The sequence below is a fragment of the Palaemon carinicauda genome, chromosome 17 (assembly GCF_036898095.1).
Source record: "Palaemon carinicauda isolate YSFRI2023 chromosome 17, ASM3689809v2, whole genome shotgun sequence".
Lineage (NCBI taxonomy): Eukaryota > Metazoa > Arthropoda > Malacostraca > Decapoda > Palaemonidae > Palaemon > Palaemon carinicauda.
In genome coordinates, this window is record NC_090741.1 from 44357244 (window position 1) to 44374122 (window position 16879).

Consider the following 16879-nt stretch of genomic DNA (forward strand, 5'->3'; position numbering starts at 1 on the left):
GTAGGTTCACATGCATCTTTGCTATTCTTTCATTTATTATTCTGCTATCATAGCTTTACCTTTTAATCACTGAATAACATACCTACCCCATTTTGCCTGGTCTCACCTCCACTTCACCAGCATTTACTTTTCTGCATTTTGAACAACTACTTCTGCTACTAATAGTGTTTAGCATGTTCTATGAGAAATATACTGTACTTTTTAACAGCAGTAGTGGTGTTAGCATCATCACATCAATATAATCAATTGACTTAGTCTTCTCTGTAGCTAACCCTGAACAAAATGCTAATTTCCTTGAACGAATGAAATCTTTCAGTGGTCAGCAATTAGCTGTACATATTTCTTCATAAGAGGAACTACTGGGGAACAAAGGGTATTCTAATCACACTTTTGTTCCTGGCACAAGAGACAAAGAGAATGAGGATCATTCAGATCCCTTGAACAACCAACAAAGGAACGCATAGAGAATCCAGAAGACGATATCCCTTATTAATCTGCTTCAAAATGACCCTGTAAATCATAAAAATCACAATCTGGAGTGCGGGTAGAAACCCAATGTTCAACAGACAACTGGGATGCGAGAACTGAATAGACAAAGGAGATGTGGCATACCCACATACAAGTTTTGCCATACACTGCCATATAAGCTCAGTACTCCACTAAAAGGGCATGACTATTATAAGAAAAAAAACAGGAAAATCCCTAGTTTTATAGTAGACGTTGACATTTGATAAGCTTCGAGAGAGAAGCATTATGAACATTTGATGAGTAAAAAAATAATTTTATAGATTCCAATTTTTTTTATCTGAAATGGAATTAAAGAGTATCTTCATAGTATTTTTTAAATTGTATAATATGTCCTTACATGAATATAATTGAGCAATTTTTCTGTGCAGGAATTACGTCTATCCAACAACTCAATTGACACAGAAGAATTTACTGCCGAGAATGCAATATCAAGGTCATTTGAAAAAATGTTGAAAGTTCAACTGGACCCAATTTGGCACCAACTGTCGGCAAGAACAAGGACCCTCATTGCAGATTTGAAGGTGCTTCGAACTGTGCTGATGTAAGTCTGATGGCCTTTGTATTCTTAATTTAATTTTTGGATTTAAAGAATTTATTGAAATCATCCATACATTATTATTATTATTATATTATTATTATTATTATTATTATTATTATTGTTGTTATTGTTATTATTATTGTTATTATTATTATTATTATTATTATTGTTATTGTTATTATTATTATTATTATTATTATTAGTTGGAAAAATCAGAATGCTATAAGCCCGAGGGCTCAAACAGGGAAAATAGCCCAGTGAGGAAAGGAAATAAGGAAACTACAAGAGAGGAAAGCTATAACTACTGAAATGAAATATTTCAAGAACGGTAACAACATTAAAATAAATATTTTATATATAAGCTATAAAAACTTAAAAAAAAAAACAAGAGAAAGAGAAATAACATAGAATAGTGTGCCTTAGTGTAGCCTCAAGCAATAGAACTCTACCCCAAGACAGTGGAAGTATATGATGATGACAACTTGGAAGGGGTGTGGTGACATGTGAAGTCCTTATTATAAATTAATATTAGATTGTGAGTGTATGGTTGAGAGGATTTGCTTGAGTTTTTGACATTGCAGTATTCAACTAATGTTTAATAAATAGATGCAACATATTAAAAAAATTTAGCCTCCTAGCTTTTAATAAAAAATTTTCTGCATTTGAATGTTTAAAAAACATTGCAATCTAAACATACATTTATTAGCATATTGAAAGTTTTCTTTTTATATGAAATAACCTGAAATTGCATTGTCTTGCCCATTCACTTTTTCTCTTCCTGCTGAGTCAGATGACTCCAAGTCAGGAAGAACATTAATACATAATGGTAATGTGTTGATTATATTTTGCTGATGTATTTTAAATTTAAAACAGAATCATAGATTTATTCTTCCTGCTATAAAACTATGATGCAGTATTTTTGGTCGTGTTGTTGAGAAATTTAACTGGGGGAAAACTGTAATACCCTGAACTTGAGAAAATTTATACAAAGTATTGAGTTATTTTTCAATATTAAACTTAGCCGGTGATTATATAAGCTGCAACTCTGTTGCTCGACAGAAAACTCTACGTTAAAAATCCGCCAGCGATCGCAATGCAGGTAGGGGGTGTACTTCAACAGCGCCATCTGTCGTGCAGGTACTCAGTACTCAATGTAAACACAGAACTCAATTTTCTCTCTGTCGGGCTACCGGCAAGACCTACTAATTCGCTGTTACTAACTGGATTTGTTTTCACAACTATTTGGTGAAGTACACTATTCTAGTTTTGAGCTTTCGCTATGCAGGTGTTTTATCTTCATCTCAAAATTGAACTCGTTTTGGATAGATTTAATTATGGTGACAAAGAGAGTATGGACTCTCTTTCACTTTTAAATGGCCGACCCTTCCCTTAGACGGAAGTGTGTTTAGGTTTTTAGTAATTTTGCTTAACACGTTATAGATCTATATATTTTATATCTCTCCGCCTTTATTAGGCCTCTTCGATTAACTTTCCATTTATTATAAACATATAAAAATAAATTTTTATGTTTTGTTTATATGCGACCTTTCCTGATAGTAGGCGGTCCTAACTTGGAACCGAAGTTAATCAACGTTGAGCCCGTTATATCGTATTTAGCCTTTAAAGAATTTAAAACTTTTTAAATGTAATGTTCTATGAAAGAATTTCTTTGATAGTCTTCGTACTGTTTTCAAAGATGAACTAACGTTTAGACTACGCAGTTGTTGATGTTCAGGACGTTCAACATGCGCTCTATCGTTACGATAGAGAGAGAGTGTATCACGGTTTCACTTTGCAGTAAGAGTAAATCGATTCTGACGTTTTGTTCATTCTTTCTTAGCTTAAATGGTTTAAATTCTAAATTAAAGGAACTTTTTATTTGGAAAACCTTTCAGTTTTTTCCTTTAGTCAAATAACATGTTTTTTTTTGACGATATATAATTGGGCTCTTCTCTTCTCTTAGGTGCGAAATCAAGAGAGAAAGAGAGAGAGAGATAGAGACGGAGGGAGAGAGAGGAGAGAAAACGTTCCGTTCAAGCGGGTAACGTTGTTCTCGTGTTACTCTCGTCCCTAGTCTCTGTACGGGGAGAAAGGTAAAACGTTTCTAGGGTTTTATTCTTGTCCCCAGGCTATGTGCGGTGAGAGATTGCAAACGTAGTTTATATGAACTAGCGTTTAGTCTCTTTCCCAGCCACTGAATTTTTTTATCTTAATATATGTTTTCTGTTTTTTTTTGCTAGTATTAATGAGCTGCATTTTACGACTGATTTCGCAATTACTACCTTTTAATGAAGGGTAGATTTGCGTGTTTCAGGTAGAAATCAGTAAAAGTTTCGATTTCAGTGAAATAAGTGCAAAACAGAAAATCGATAAGTGATATGCGCAAAGTGTTACAGTGTTGCGTCCGAGGGTTCGTCTGTTCGTGCCTGTCGTTCACCTAGTCCGGGACCTCTTGCAAGCTCCCAAGCCCAGGGGAGAAGTAATGTCGAACGACTTATGGGTTCGAGAGGCCTTGATCAACGAACAGACGTTTTCCCTCTGTGGTTTCGGGCGTATCTACCCAAGATCGCCCCACCCACTCTAAGACGAGAGAGCCCATTTATTCCTCGTCTGCGGAAGAGGTTTCTCGTAAGAAACCATGGACCAAGGTCTCGCGGCTTATTAAGCGCAAGTCGGTCCTTTCCGCGCAAGTCCAACGGCCCAGTTGTAGCCACTGGGTCAGTTCGGACTCGCTGCAGTCTTCCGACGACTGCTCACCTCCTAAGAGAGGCAAAGCGGTACCGCATCAGGCAGTCACACCGTCTGTTGCCGCACCTGCTCCTGTAGACCCTAAGTGGTCTTTGCTGCAGACCATGCAGTCTCAGTTAACGTCATTGATGCAGGACTTTCGTGCGGAGAAGGTTGACACTGCACCAACCTCTAGCCTACAACCAACCACGGTTGTGCGTCCTGTGGACGCTGAGGCGACCTTCTGCCGCACTCCAAGAGAGTCCCGCCACCCTTGCGTTCCAGTGTACCCTGCCAGCCGCATGTTGACGTTCAGCGACGCACGGAACCTTCCGTTGACGTTCGCGAGGTACAACAACAGTCTAAGTTGTTTTGTTTTGACGCGGTGCGTCAACCTCCGCATTCTAGAGTTGTTTTGACTGCTCAGTCTAGACAGTCAAAGCAGTCTCGAGTGGACACTGTACGTCCTCACACACCTGTTGTGGTTGACAGTTCAGTTGTTGACAGTTCACAGACTGTCAAGCAGTTACATGACGTTGCCTTCTGGTCTGCTACTTATGCACCAGTGAGAGACTCACTGAGGTAACCTAGCTTTTATCGGACAAGGTTCCTGTAGATGAGGAAGTTGCTGTTCTCCCTCCTACTGATATTCCCTTGAGGACTCTGTCAGATGGAGAGGAGCCTTAAGCTGCTTAGCCTCCTATGGTCTTTAATTAAATCATGATGATTTTTTTTTAAGGATCTTCGTCCGGATCTTGTAACTGCTGCTCCTCGTTCGCCTTAACGTCAGAACTTACACTAGGCCTAGCTACTTCGAAGCCGTTGTTTTTAAGCTAGTGCTCTCTCGCTCTCCTAGAGAGCGTTACGTTGGCTAGGCGACTGGTTTTTGCACCAGGAGGAGTTTTAGGGATACAGCCTTTGATTTCCCTTCTTTTAAACTGGCTTATAGAGCGAGAGTCTGATATGACACGAGAGAAGTTCTCGGCTTGGGAGTTCATGCCTCTGCCCAGATAGACTTCTCAATTCTGGTAGACTCGCCCTGGCGCCTAGCCAGGAGACGCTCCAAGTTGTTTACAGGTCAACTTCTCAGCTTTTGTCGAGCCTTTGAAGTATTGCTGTACTATTATGTCACACATAACAAGGCTTTCAGGGATGGTAAACGGTTCCGTCTCAGTCGCTAACCCCGTCTGTTGCCACACCTGCTCCCGTAGACCCTAAATGGGCTTTGCTGCAAGACATGCAGTCCAAGCTTGCGTCCTTGATAGAGGACTTAAATGCGGAGAAGAACCTTCTGGCCAACAACCTTCCAACCGGTCGGTTGTGCGCCCTGTTGACGCTGAGGTAACCTACTCGCGTCTGCCAGTTGAGGTGGTTCCTCCTTTTGGCAACAACCTTCCAACCGGTCGGTTGTGCGCCCTGTTGACGCTGAGGTAACCTACTCGCGTCTGCCAGTTGAGGTGGTTCCTCCACCGATGCGACCCAGTGTGGGTTGCCAGCCGCACGTTGACGTTAAGCGACGCTCGGAGGTGGTTGTTGACGTTCAGGACGTTCAACAACCAGCAGAGGTGACTTGTTGTGACGCAGTGCGTCAACCTCAGCAACCCGGTAGGGTGTTGACTGCACAACCCAGACGGTCTAGACAGTTTCGGGTTGACGCTGTACTTCCTCGCGCACCCATGGTTGTTGACAGTTCACAGACTGTGCAGCAGTTCCATGATATTGCATCCGGCTCCGTCACGCATCCACCAGTGCGACCGGATTCAGCGAGTCAGACGTTACCCACTCCGTTGCCGTTTCCTCATCAGTTTCGGATGAGGAACCCTCTGATGAGGACGTTGCTGAACAAGACGATCAGCCCCCAGTCCTGCTATCCATCCAGAAGATGCTGAAGAAGGAACGCTGCTCAGTCAGGCTGTGGATGAGTCTGGTAGGGACACTGTCATCCGTGGATCAATTTGTGTCACTAGGAAGACTACACCTCCGTCCTCTTCTATACCATCTAGCTTTTCACTGGAAAAAGGACAAGACGCTAGAAGCGGTCTCGATCCCGGTTTCCGGAAAGATAAAGTCTTGTCTGACTTGGTGAAAGGACTATATCAACCTAAGAGAGGGTCTTCCCCTGACTGTTCAGACTCCCAACCACGTTCTCTTCTCGGACGCATCGGACGTAGGCTGGGGTGCGACATTAGACGGTCGGGAATGCTCGGGATTATGGAACTCGATTCAAAGGACAATGCATTTCAACTGCAAGGAGCTACTGGCAGTACGTCTGGCCTGGAAAAGCTTCAGGTCTCTCCTTCAAGGCAAAGTGGTGGAGGTGAACTCGGACAACACCATGGCTTTGGCGTACATCTCCAAGCAAGGAGGGACCTACTCTCTGACGTTGTACGAGATCGCAAGGGACCTCCTCACCTGGTCAAAAGGTCTAGACATATCACTAGTAACGAGGTTCATCCAAGGCAACTTGAATGTCATGGCAGATTGTCTCAGTCGGAAGGGACAAATAATTCCAACAGAATGGACCCTCCACAAGGATGTATGCAAGAGACTTTGGGCCACCTGGGGCCAGCCAACCATAGATCTCTTCGCAACCTCGATGACCAAGAGGCTCCCAATATTTTGCTCACCAATCCCGGACCCAGCAGCAGTTCATATAGATGCCTTTCTCCTAGATTGGTCACATCTAGATCTATATGCATTCCCTCCGTTCAAGATTGTCAACAAGGTACTGCAGAAGTTCGCCTCTCACGAAGGGACAAGGTTGACGCTAGTTGCTTCCCTCTGGCCCGCGAGAGAATGGTTCACCGAGGTACTTCGATGGCTAGTAGACGTTCCCAGAACACTTCCCCTAAGGGTGGACCTTCTACGTCAGCCACGCGTAAAGAAGGTACACCAAGGCCTCCACGCTCTTCGTCTGACTGCCTTCAGACTATCGAAAGACTCTCGAGAGCTAGAGGCTTTTCGGAGGAGGCAGCCAGAGCGATTGCTAGAGCAAGGAGAACATCCACCCTTAGAGTCTACCAATCGAAGTGGGAAATCTTCCGAAACTGGTGCAAGTCAGTATCCGTATCCTCGACCAGTACCTCTGTAACTCAAATAGCTGACTTCCTCTTATATCTGAGGAAAGAACGATCTCTTTCAGCTCCCTCTATCAAGGGTTACAGAAGCATGTTGGCATCAGTCTTCCGTCACAGAGGCTTAGATCTTTCCAACAATAAAGATCTACAGGACCTCCTTAAGTCTTTTGAGACCACGAAGGAGCGTCGTTTGGTTACACCTGGTTGGAATTTAGACGTGGTACTAAGATTCCTTATGTCAGACAGGTTCGAACCGCTACAATCAGCCTCCCTGAAAGATCTCACCTTAAAGACTCTTTTCCTGGTATGCTTAGCCACAGCTAAAAGAGTCAGTGAGATTCATGCCTTCAGCAAGAACATCGGATTCTCATCCGAAACGGCTACATGTTCTACAACTTGGTTTTCTAGCCAAAAACGAGCTGCCTTCTCGGCCTTGGCCAATATCGTTCGATATTCCAAACTTATCGTATGGTTGGAAATGAACTAGAAAGAGTCTTATGCCCTGTAAGAGCTCTTAAGTTCTATTTAAAACGAACTAAACCTTTACGAGGCCCGTCTGAAGCTTTATGGTGTTCAGTTAAGAAACCATCTTTGCCTAGTCAAAGAATGCTTTATCCTTTTTTATCAGACTCTTAATACGAGAAGCTCATTCCCATCTGAATGAGGAAGACCAAGCTTTGCTGAAGGTAAGGACACACGAAGTTAGAGCTGTCGCAACTTCCGTGGCCTTTAAACAAAATAGATCTCTGCAAAGTATAATCGACGCAACCTATTGAAAAAGCAAGTCAGTGTTCGCGTTTTTTTATCTTAAGAATGTCCAGTCTCTTTACGAGAACTGCTACTCTCTGGGACCATTCGTAGCAACGAGTGTAGTAGTGGGTGAGGGCTCAACCACTACAATTCCCTAATTCCATAACCTTTTTAATCTTTCTCTTGAAATGTTTTATTATTGTTTTTGGGTTGTCCGGAAGGCTAAGAAGCCTTTCGCATCCTACTTGATTTGGCGGGTGGTCAAAGTCATTTCTTGAGAAGCGCCTAGATTAGAGGTTTTGATGAGGTCCTGTTGTATGGGTTGCAACCCTTGATACTTCAGCTCCTAGGGGTCGCTCAGCATCCTAAGAGGATCGCGAGGCTCCGTAAGGAAGACGTACTTAAAAAGGCAGAGTAATTGTTCAAGTCGACTTCCTTACCAGGTACTTATTTATTTTATGTTTGTTATTTTGAATAACTGCTAAAATGAAATAAAAAATCCTTAGCTCATAATAATGTAAACAATTATTGCTGGTCTCTACCCACCCCCCTGGGTGTGAATCAGCTTATATAATCACCGGCTAAGTTTAATATTGAAAAATGTTATTTTTATAATAAAATAAATTTTTGAATATACTTACCCGGTGATTATATATTAAAGGACCCTCCCTTCCTCCCCAATAGAGACCCAGTGGACCGAGGAGAAAATTGAGTTCTGTGTTTACATTGAGTACTGAGTACCTGCACGACAGATGGCGCTGTTGAAGTACACCCCCTACCTGCATTGCGATCGCTGGCGGATTTTTAACGTAGAGTTTTCTGTCGAGCAACAGAGTTGCAGCTTATATAATCACCGGGTAAGTATATTCAAAAATTTATTTTATTATAAAAATAACATATTACGAGCTTTAATTGATTTTAGTAATTTATTTATTTATTTTACCATTTTAATCCCTATTTATTTCACATCTAGATTTTATTGTATGAAAGTGTTGCGATTTGCATTAAAGGTTAAAATGATACTAAATGGTGTGAGTGTACAGATATGATTGAATGATTTCGTTATATAGCGCTGAATGGCCTTTGATGCCCCAGTGCTTGGCTTAATGCCTAAATCCTATATTCAATTCAATTCAATTCGACATACTACAGTAGTTTATCAGTGATTGATTATATTCATAAATTTTTGGCTTGATATTATTACTTTCAGTATACAGAGATTATCTTGGGTATGTTTTTCTTTTCTATTGTTTGAGCAGTCCTTTTTGTAGAAGTTTCCTTAGCTCATTGACTATGGGAATCCAACATCAAATAAATGGTGTAGTGCAGATTTCATTATTTGAGCTTATGATGTTATCTGTAGAAAGCAACAAAAGTATAAATTCAATTGTTAATAACGTTTTCGATGTGATGTTTACAGTGTGGTGGGCGATGTTGTTATTCCATCTTTGACTAGAATATGCGCTGTTTCTATGAGAATTATCACTAAACCTACAAAGGGTCTTATCATTTTTCCATATTTTTAACTTTTACTTCCTTGTTATATCGTCACCCTCATAAACTTACTGCCTAAGTCATTTTCTCCACTTGTTGGGATATCAAAAATAAACCTTCTCATTTCCTAATTCTTTATATCATTGTCTTCAGCTTCAATTCACAAATTCTTAACAGAAGAATTTGTTAATTGAAGCTCAGCACAATGATATAAAGAATTAGGAAATGAAGTTTTCTTTTTTGATTTCCCAACAAGTGGAGAAAATGACTTAGGCAGTTAGTTTATGAGGGTGACGATATGCAATAAGAGGCATAGATAAATTCATATTAATTTATTGCCAACATTTAATTATGAAAAATAAAGAATTTTCTGTTTTTTGGAACACTCCATGTATTATCTCAGTATGTAATTTTTTACCTTTCATTTTGTAAGATGGATATTAATGGAGGGTAGATGATAGGATAAGTAGTTTATCAGAGTACTGGCTGATTTTTAGACTCAAAGGTCTTACCCTGTAAAGATTTTTTTTTTTAAATGAGAGGTGAAAATTGAATGAAAAGTAGGAAAGGTTGGAAAGCTTAATATCAATACTGTCAACCAAAGGAAGTGGATGGCTGCAAAATACGTATTTATTAGTTAATGATAACGGAAGAGTGATTGATTGATTGATTGAAAGTTTTCTGCCATGGTAACGGAAGAATTGATGAATTTTCCTGCAATTTATACAACCAGAATCAAGTGATGTTTTGATGTTATTCTTGTTCTAGTTTTAGCCAATACTGTAATGGAAATTTCCAACCCTTAACCCCCAAGGGGTTATTTTTTCCCCAGCACATTTTGCAGTATATATTTTTTAATTTGCTCTAACAGCCTTAATTATTGTCATAGAGAGGTCAGGTTGGTCTCATTCTCTTGGAAAATGCCTGAATTTTTTCAAAAAAATATCAAAAATATGAAAAAAAAATATTTTTATAGCATTTTTTTGCAAGGACGTACCAGTACGTCCATGGGGGTAAAGGGATGAATTTTGTGAAATGTACCAGTATGTCCTTTGGGGGTATAAGGGTTAATGAATAATGATACTACACACTAATGTATATGTTAAATATTTACAGATACTTAACCCAGTATGACTGCGTGACATTCTACAACTTGGTGAGCTCTTTAAGGACGACGGAGAAGGCAATTCAGAGTTCTGGGTGGATGTTGCTGGGTTCTGCTGAGTCATTATTTCTAAGCGCAAAGGAGCGGGTATTTGGGAATACAACAGTCAGCCCAACTAAGATGATGTCTGAGGGAAGCAAAAATAAGCAAAATTTGCAATTATTAGGCAAGCTATTGTGTTATGCTTTTAGTTTTAACTCTTTGTTCAGAATTGAGTATTCTTTAACCATCCTCCCTTTTAGCTACAGTGTTTATATCCAATTCTCATTTCTTAAGTTAGATATGGAATAAGTTCTTTTATCATCTGCTTTTCCTTCCCTAATTCTTATAGGTCAGTATCTTCATACAAGCTTTTCCTCTATAATTTTGTTGCCCATTATACTGTTCTTTGTGTGGCTATTTCTGTACCTAAGAGGTCTGCATCTAATATTTCCAAATAAAATCTCATGACACTTATGAAGCATCTGAATTTTTGAGGTTGTAATTGTTCTTTCCATGAAGAGCTCATTCAGAATTACTTAATATGTGGAGCTTTGTTTTAGTCTGAATTTTATCCATTAGACATATCATCCTCTCATTTCCCTTCCTTGACCGCAAAATTCACTCTATGTTTGTTCCTATGCGTATAATTTTCGTTTTTGAAAATGGGGAATGTCTTCAGCAGAGATGGAACAACTGATGAAATTGTTAACAAGATAGTTAACGAAAGGTGATGAGTGTTGGCCAGTAGCCCTCCCCACTCTCCTGTCAAAGACTTCACATTTATCTTCAGCGTCATTCTTTGTACGCTCCTGACAATACCCAAGAGACTGTTTAGCACTGTGCATTCCTCATAGAGTTTGCTGAAACTTTTAGGTATATGCCTCTGGCTTGGTCCTGGAGAATATGCTTCAGTGGCAGGGTAAAATCAGATCTACATTGGGGAGCTTTTTCAGCTTTGGTAGTGTGTGTGATGATCGCCATACTCCAACATGTGCTGGAAGCTCTTCCTTGCAGACTGCCAATGTTGAGTGACCTGTAGGATCTGGGTATGAGACCCGGGTAGCAGGCTTGACTAACCTGGTAACCAGGCTGGCTAGAGATGCATGGGGCAGAACACTCTTGCCATTGGCTAGGTATTGCAGGAACTTGGTTACCCTTAAAGGTTTATAAACCATTCACGAATGGTAGAGGTAAGGGACAGTGACAATGCCCTAGAGTACGTTACGTTACACAATGCCCTAGAACCTGCCCATATATACATAGGATCAGCACTCAAGCTAGGACCGGAGAGGGCCAGGCAATGGCTGCTGATGATTCAGCAGGTAGACCTCTTGACTCCTCCTATCCACCCATCATTAGCTCACAAGGATGGTAAGGTTGCAGACACTACAAGAAACTATGGAGTTTGAGTGGAACTCAAACCCCAGTCCGACAATCACCAGGCAGGGACATTTCCAATAGGCTTTTCTTGAGGATATCCTAGGATGCAGCCTGCGACCATGGGTTGGTGGTTGAGGTGATGCTGCCCTATGCTCTTGGCACATAACAGGGCTGCGGCTTACTCTCCACCCCAATCAATAGATGGAGGGGTTTTTGGTACCTATTCTCTCTCTAGTTTGATCGGTGCCATAGATCTTTCTCCCCCTATGACATCCAGCCTGGTCCTACATCGGACCACAATTAGGTTGCTGATTCTGTTTTGAGACAGAATGCTGGTATTTGTGGGTGGAGGGAGAAGCCTAGCCTTCATATGCTCAGTATTCTCAAGCTTCCAAGGTACTGGACCTTGGCCTAGTTCCAATGGAAGATGAGAACTCAGAGTCAGAGTTTCCCTTTGTGGAGGTTCTTATGCTTACTCATGAATGCAATGAATTGTATGTGGTAGTCAATGTGCCAGCTTTAGGTAGGTCCTCTGCTATTAATTACTGTTTGGATGCCCGTCAAGTGATGAGACCCTCTCTGGAGCTCCCTTGGTTGGATAATGCTAGTTAGGTCTGAATCAAGTTTATAATTGGGTATGGGAACTCTCATTCTTCCAGTCAGTCTAGCAAGATGTTCCCCTCCCCCCCACACTTCAAATAAATATATGTTGGAAAAGATTGTGCTCAAAGATGTTAGAGAAAGATCGCTTGTCCTCTACAGTCAACGTTTCTTGGTGGGAAAATCAACCGAGTGCTAAAGACCTATCTCCCCTGAACCAGTTTGTACAGCAGTCAGGTTCAGGATAGAATGGTATGAACTATTCTAAGTTCTCCAAAAGAAGGACACTTTCTGTTGATCTGGAGAATGCATACTTCCAAGTACCCATTCATCAGTCGTGTTAGGAGTACCTCCGTTTCTTCCTTTACAGAGCGGTGTACCAGTTCAAGACCCTGTGTTTGGACTGTGCTCTGCTCTCGAGGTGTTCACTCAAGTGTTCATGCTGATGGCAGCTTGGCTTTCTTATATGTCTTTAGATGTATTCTAATGACTGATTGATTCCGGTATCTCTAGTGGGGCATTTACTACAGGATCAAGATATGCTTTTCGCCTTTTGTCGCGATCTGGGGGATTGTGATGAATTAGGAGAAGTCAAATCTCACACTCAAGCAGAGTTTAAAGTATCTGAGCATGCTGATAGACACAGCAGTCGACCGCATCGGCAAGCTCAGAGCTGTCACCTAACTGTTCTGTCAAGACGGTATCTCCAGCTCTACATTGGCAAGTGTCCTTGCCCAACCTTCCTCATTGGAGAAGTTCATTCCTCTTGAGTTACAGACATCTCCACCAGAAATTCCTTCAGTGATGTTAGAGTATCGCTGGTCGTCAGGTACAGGCTGATCTTTCCTGGAAGCTGAACAAAGGAAACTGCCCCAGAAGAATCTGTTGACTCCCCATCTCTAGATATGTAACTGTTTTCAGGTGCATTGGATGGGAGGGGTACGCACTTGGACGACCCTGTCGCTTTAGGTTTGTGGTAAGCAGAAGAAATGTGTCTACATCCATGTTTGGACATACATGCATTCCAAGAATATTTGAGGAAGCACTTGGTATTGTTGATGATATTTTAGCAGTGTTGCCCATCTGGGACCTCAGGTCCCTGGAGTGGCACATGACCTGTGTTATCAAGTCTTATGCATGCCGTTTATGACCCTTTGAGAAGGTCATTAGACAGAGTTCTTCTCTTAATACTTTTATTTAGCTATTAGTAGATTTGGCAAACGTAGTTGGCATATTGCAAAGATACACTTTTGTATCCCAGTAGGTTGGAAGATCTTTTAAGTTTTATACTAGAATTTGTGACCAAATGCAGAACTTGTTGACACATGACCCAGGTTCTAGCTCACTTCATGAAGCATCTGGGGATAAAGAGGAGATACTTTTCTGTCCCCATGAGAGCTCTGTTGTGCTCTTATGACTTAACATTATCATTATTATTATTATTAATTGCTAAGCTACATCCCTAGTTGGAAAAGCAGAATGCTATAAGCCCAGGGGCTCCAACAGGGAAAATAACCCAGTAAGGAAAGGAAACAAGGAAAAATAAAATACTTAAAGACCAGTAACACTAAAAAAATATATCCAATATAAACTATGAAAACTTTAACAAAACAAGAGGAAGAGAAATAGGATTGAATAGTGTGCCCGAGTGTACCCTCAAGCAAGAGAACTCTAACCTAAGACAGTGGAAGACCATGATACAGAGGCTATGGCACTACCCAAGACTAGATAACAATGGTTTGATTTTGGAGTGTCTTTCTCTTAGAAGAGCTTGGGTGTTAGCGGCTCTTCCTTAGCACTGGTAGAACCGAGAAGAGATGTCTAGAATAGTATCTTTCTGGCTAAGTGAGACAATACAGAGCATACACTTTGAGCATCGAGGGGTTTGAGGTACCAGCTCGAACTAGAGCTCATGAAGTCAGGAGTATTGATTCAACTTTAGGATGCAAAGATGGAGCTTCGGTCATGACGAAATAAATCCACAAGAGTGAAAATGCCGAGAGCACAAACAATATACACACACGCTAGCAAGTCCAAAATAGAAGGATGTTGTTCAGATGGCGCTCGCGTCGGGGCGTGGGTGGCGTGGCTCTGGTAGCATAGCTGGTGCCTCTGTATCGGCCCATCCCTTTGACGAAGGAATTAACTAAATGGAAGACAGCCTGTGAATAGTGGCTTTCACGCGCCTTTGCTTTATACACGACACCCACAAGGTGCTCGCGCGAGGGTAGTAACCTCTGCATTCCATGCTTTTATCTTTCTCTGGTATAATTGGAAGGTTTTATCAGAAAAGGTATATTAGAAGGACCCCTTTTCACCGAGCGCCACAGGTCTCTCCCCAGAAATAGATTTTTCTTTCGTCAAAATCCCTTTTTGACAGGTGATGAAGGACCCAACAATCTTCACAGCCTTCTATTCAAGGGAATTAATCCACAAGTCCTTCAACACCTTTGTTCATGACCCTGTGGTAGCAGCTCCAGTAGTTGTGTAGCCAGTCCAGCTCTCTTATGGGATAAGAAGCATCTTGTCTATGGTAATATTTAGTGTAAGTCTGGATTAACGGTAGAATGACCATCTCCTTTTCTTATTTTCTTACCTGTACTGTACTTTAGGATGAAGTATTTTTACCATTGCCTGTTGGATCTAACATTGAAATTGATAAGCAATATTTTTTAGACTCATTCCTAATACATTGGATTTGCAAAAAGCAGTTCTCCTCTTATCTTTCATTTACTATGGGGGAGAAAGATTACTTCTTTTGTTACATAACCAAATAGTCTGGCCTATTCTTTACAGATTCTCCTCTGTCCGCATACACCTGACAACACTGATATTGCCAAAATATTCGTCTTCACCCAAGGGGTTAACTACTGCACTGTAATTGTTCAGTGGCTACTTTCCTCTTGGTTAGGGTAGAAGAGACTCTTCAGCTATGGTAAGCAGCTCTTCTAGGAGAAGGACACTCCAAAATCAAACCATTGTTCTCTAGTCTTGGGCAGTACCATAACCTCTGTACCATGGTCTTCCACTGTCTTGGGTTTGAGTTCTCGTGCTTGAGGGTACACTCGGGCACACTTCTATCTAGTTTCCCTTCCTCTTGGTTTGTTAAAGTTTTTTTTATAGTTTTTATAAGAAATATTTTTTTTTAATGTTACTATACCTAAAATATTTTACTTTTCTTTATATCCTTTCCTCACTGGGCTATTTTCCCTGTTGGGGCCCCCTGGGCTTATAGCATCCTGCTTTTCCAACTAGGGTTGTAGCTTAGCATTTAATAATGATAATAATAATAATAATACTGGTCAGGGTCATGAGCTCTTTCATCCTTGTGATGGGCTGATAGGAGGTCGCTGGAGTTCTCTCCCTCACTATATGCTATGAGGGAGACTGGCATACTATATTCTACCAATAAGTGAGTCTCCCTTTTTTAAAGGATGAAAGGATTTTATGAGTATAGGATAACAGTTACCTGTAAACAAATTCAGTTGAAATTTTGACTCTTTCTTCAATCTATATTGTATTGTATTATTTGTGAAATGGCATTCTTTATGATAAAATAGTTGAAATTATAAGATCACCATCATTAGAAGGATTTGGTCTTTAGTGAAAGGGATGAAAAGGAAAAGCAGAAAAGTAATGCATCTGGGACTGAAGTGGTACTGCAAAGATATTTTGCTTTAGTTTACAGTATGCCATGCACACCACACTGTAGACATTGCACTTCATATTTTAATGTATATTCTATGGGTGGTATACACTATTATACTTGACAAAAGTTCAGAATTTAACAATTCTGATTATTTAAGTTCCAGAATTTTAGTATATGTGATTATTTAAGTTCCAGAATTTGAGTATGATTCATCCATCCTTAGAAACATTCATATCTTCTTGAGCTTGGATGATGTAGATATACAGTAGTCAGTATTAGCTACACTGAAGAAAAGACTAGGTATCGTGACAATCTTTGTGAGTTGTATTCAGATCTGCAAACTTGTGGTTTTAATAACAGTATGATGCATGTTTTCTTTTCCTTTTTATATACAGCATTGCATCCATTTGCAGTTACGCAATCTCTCTGATTTGTTCACCCAGCAATACTGTACTCTTACTATACTATGTCATCAATACTTCATCAAAGGCTATGTACTACTCATGAAACCCATTCATTACCATGTGATTATATTTGACAATACATCTGAAGAATTTTGTGATTTTCAGAGCCAAAGTTAGAGGTAAACCCAAAATGGTTGGCATTGTCGGAGGTGCTGGCAGAAATAAGAGAGGAGGCTGAGGAAAGCAAACATTTGGAGAAGTGTCTTGTGGTCACCCATGATGACCGCACCACACAACAGCTTAAACAGGTTTGAGAACTGCTTATAATGTCCTATAGTCCATTTCATTTAGCGAGGCAGATTTGCACTGACTCGCAACGGTGCCCATTTAGCTCGTTAAAGTTTCCTGATCGCTGATTGGTTAGAATGATCTTGTCCAACCAATCAGTGATAAGGAAACTTTTCCGACCTAAAGGGGCACCGCTGCGAGTCGGTGCAAATATGCCTCGCTAAAAGAAATTGACTATAGTACATTAGGCTATCCATTACAGGTCCCTCAGGAAAAATTTCATTTTCTAAATATCCT

General features: G+C 40.7%; 1 protein-coding gene across 1 annotated transcript in view; it reads left to right on the top strand.

Annotated features, from left to right (window-relative positions):
* mei-9 (DNA repair endonuclease XPF mei-9) overlaps nt 1–16879 on the top strand; it is a 73514-nt gene that overhangs the window by 18069 nt on the left and 38566 nt on the right. The window contains exons 8-10 of the mRNA XM_068390945.1: nt 897–1069; nt 10231–10445; nt 16460–16602. Of these exons, the coding sequence (XP_068247046.1) occupies nt 897–1069; nt 10231–10445; nt 16460–16602 (531 nt within the window). The remainder of the gene's footprint in view (nt 1–896; nt 1070–10230; nt 10446–16459; nt 16603–16879) is intronic.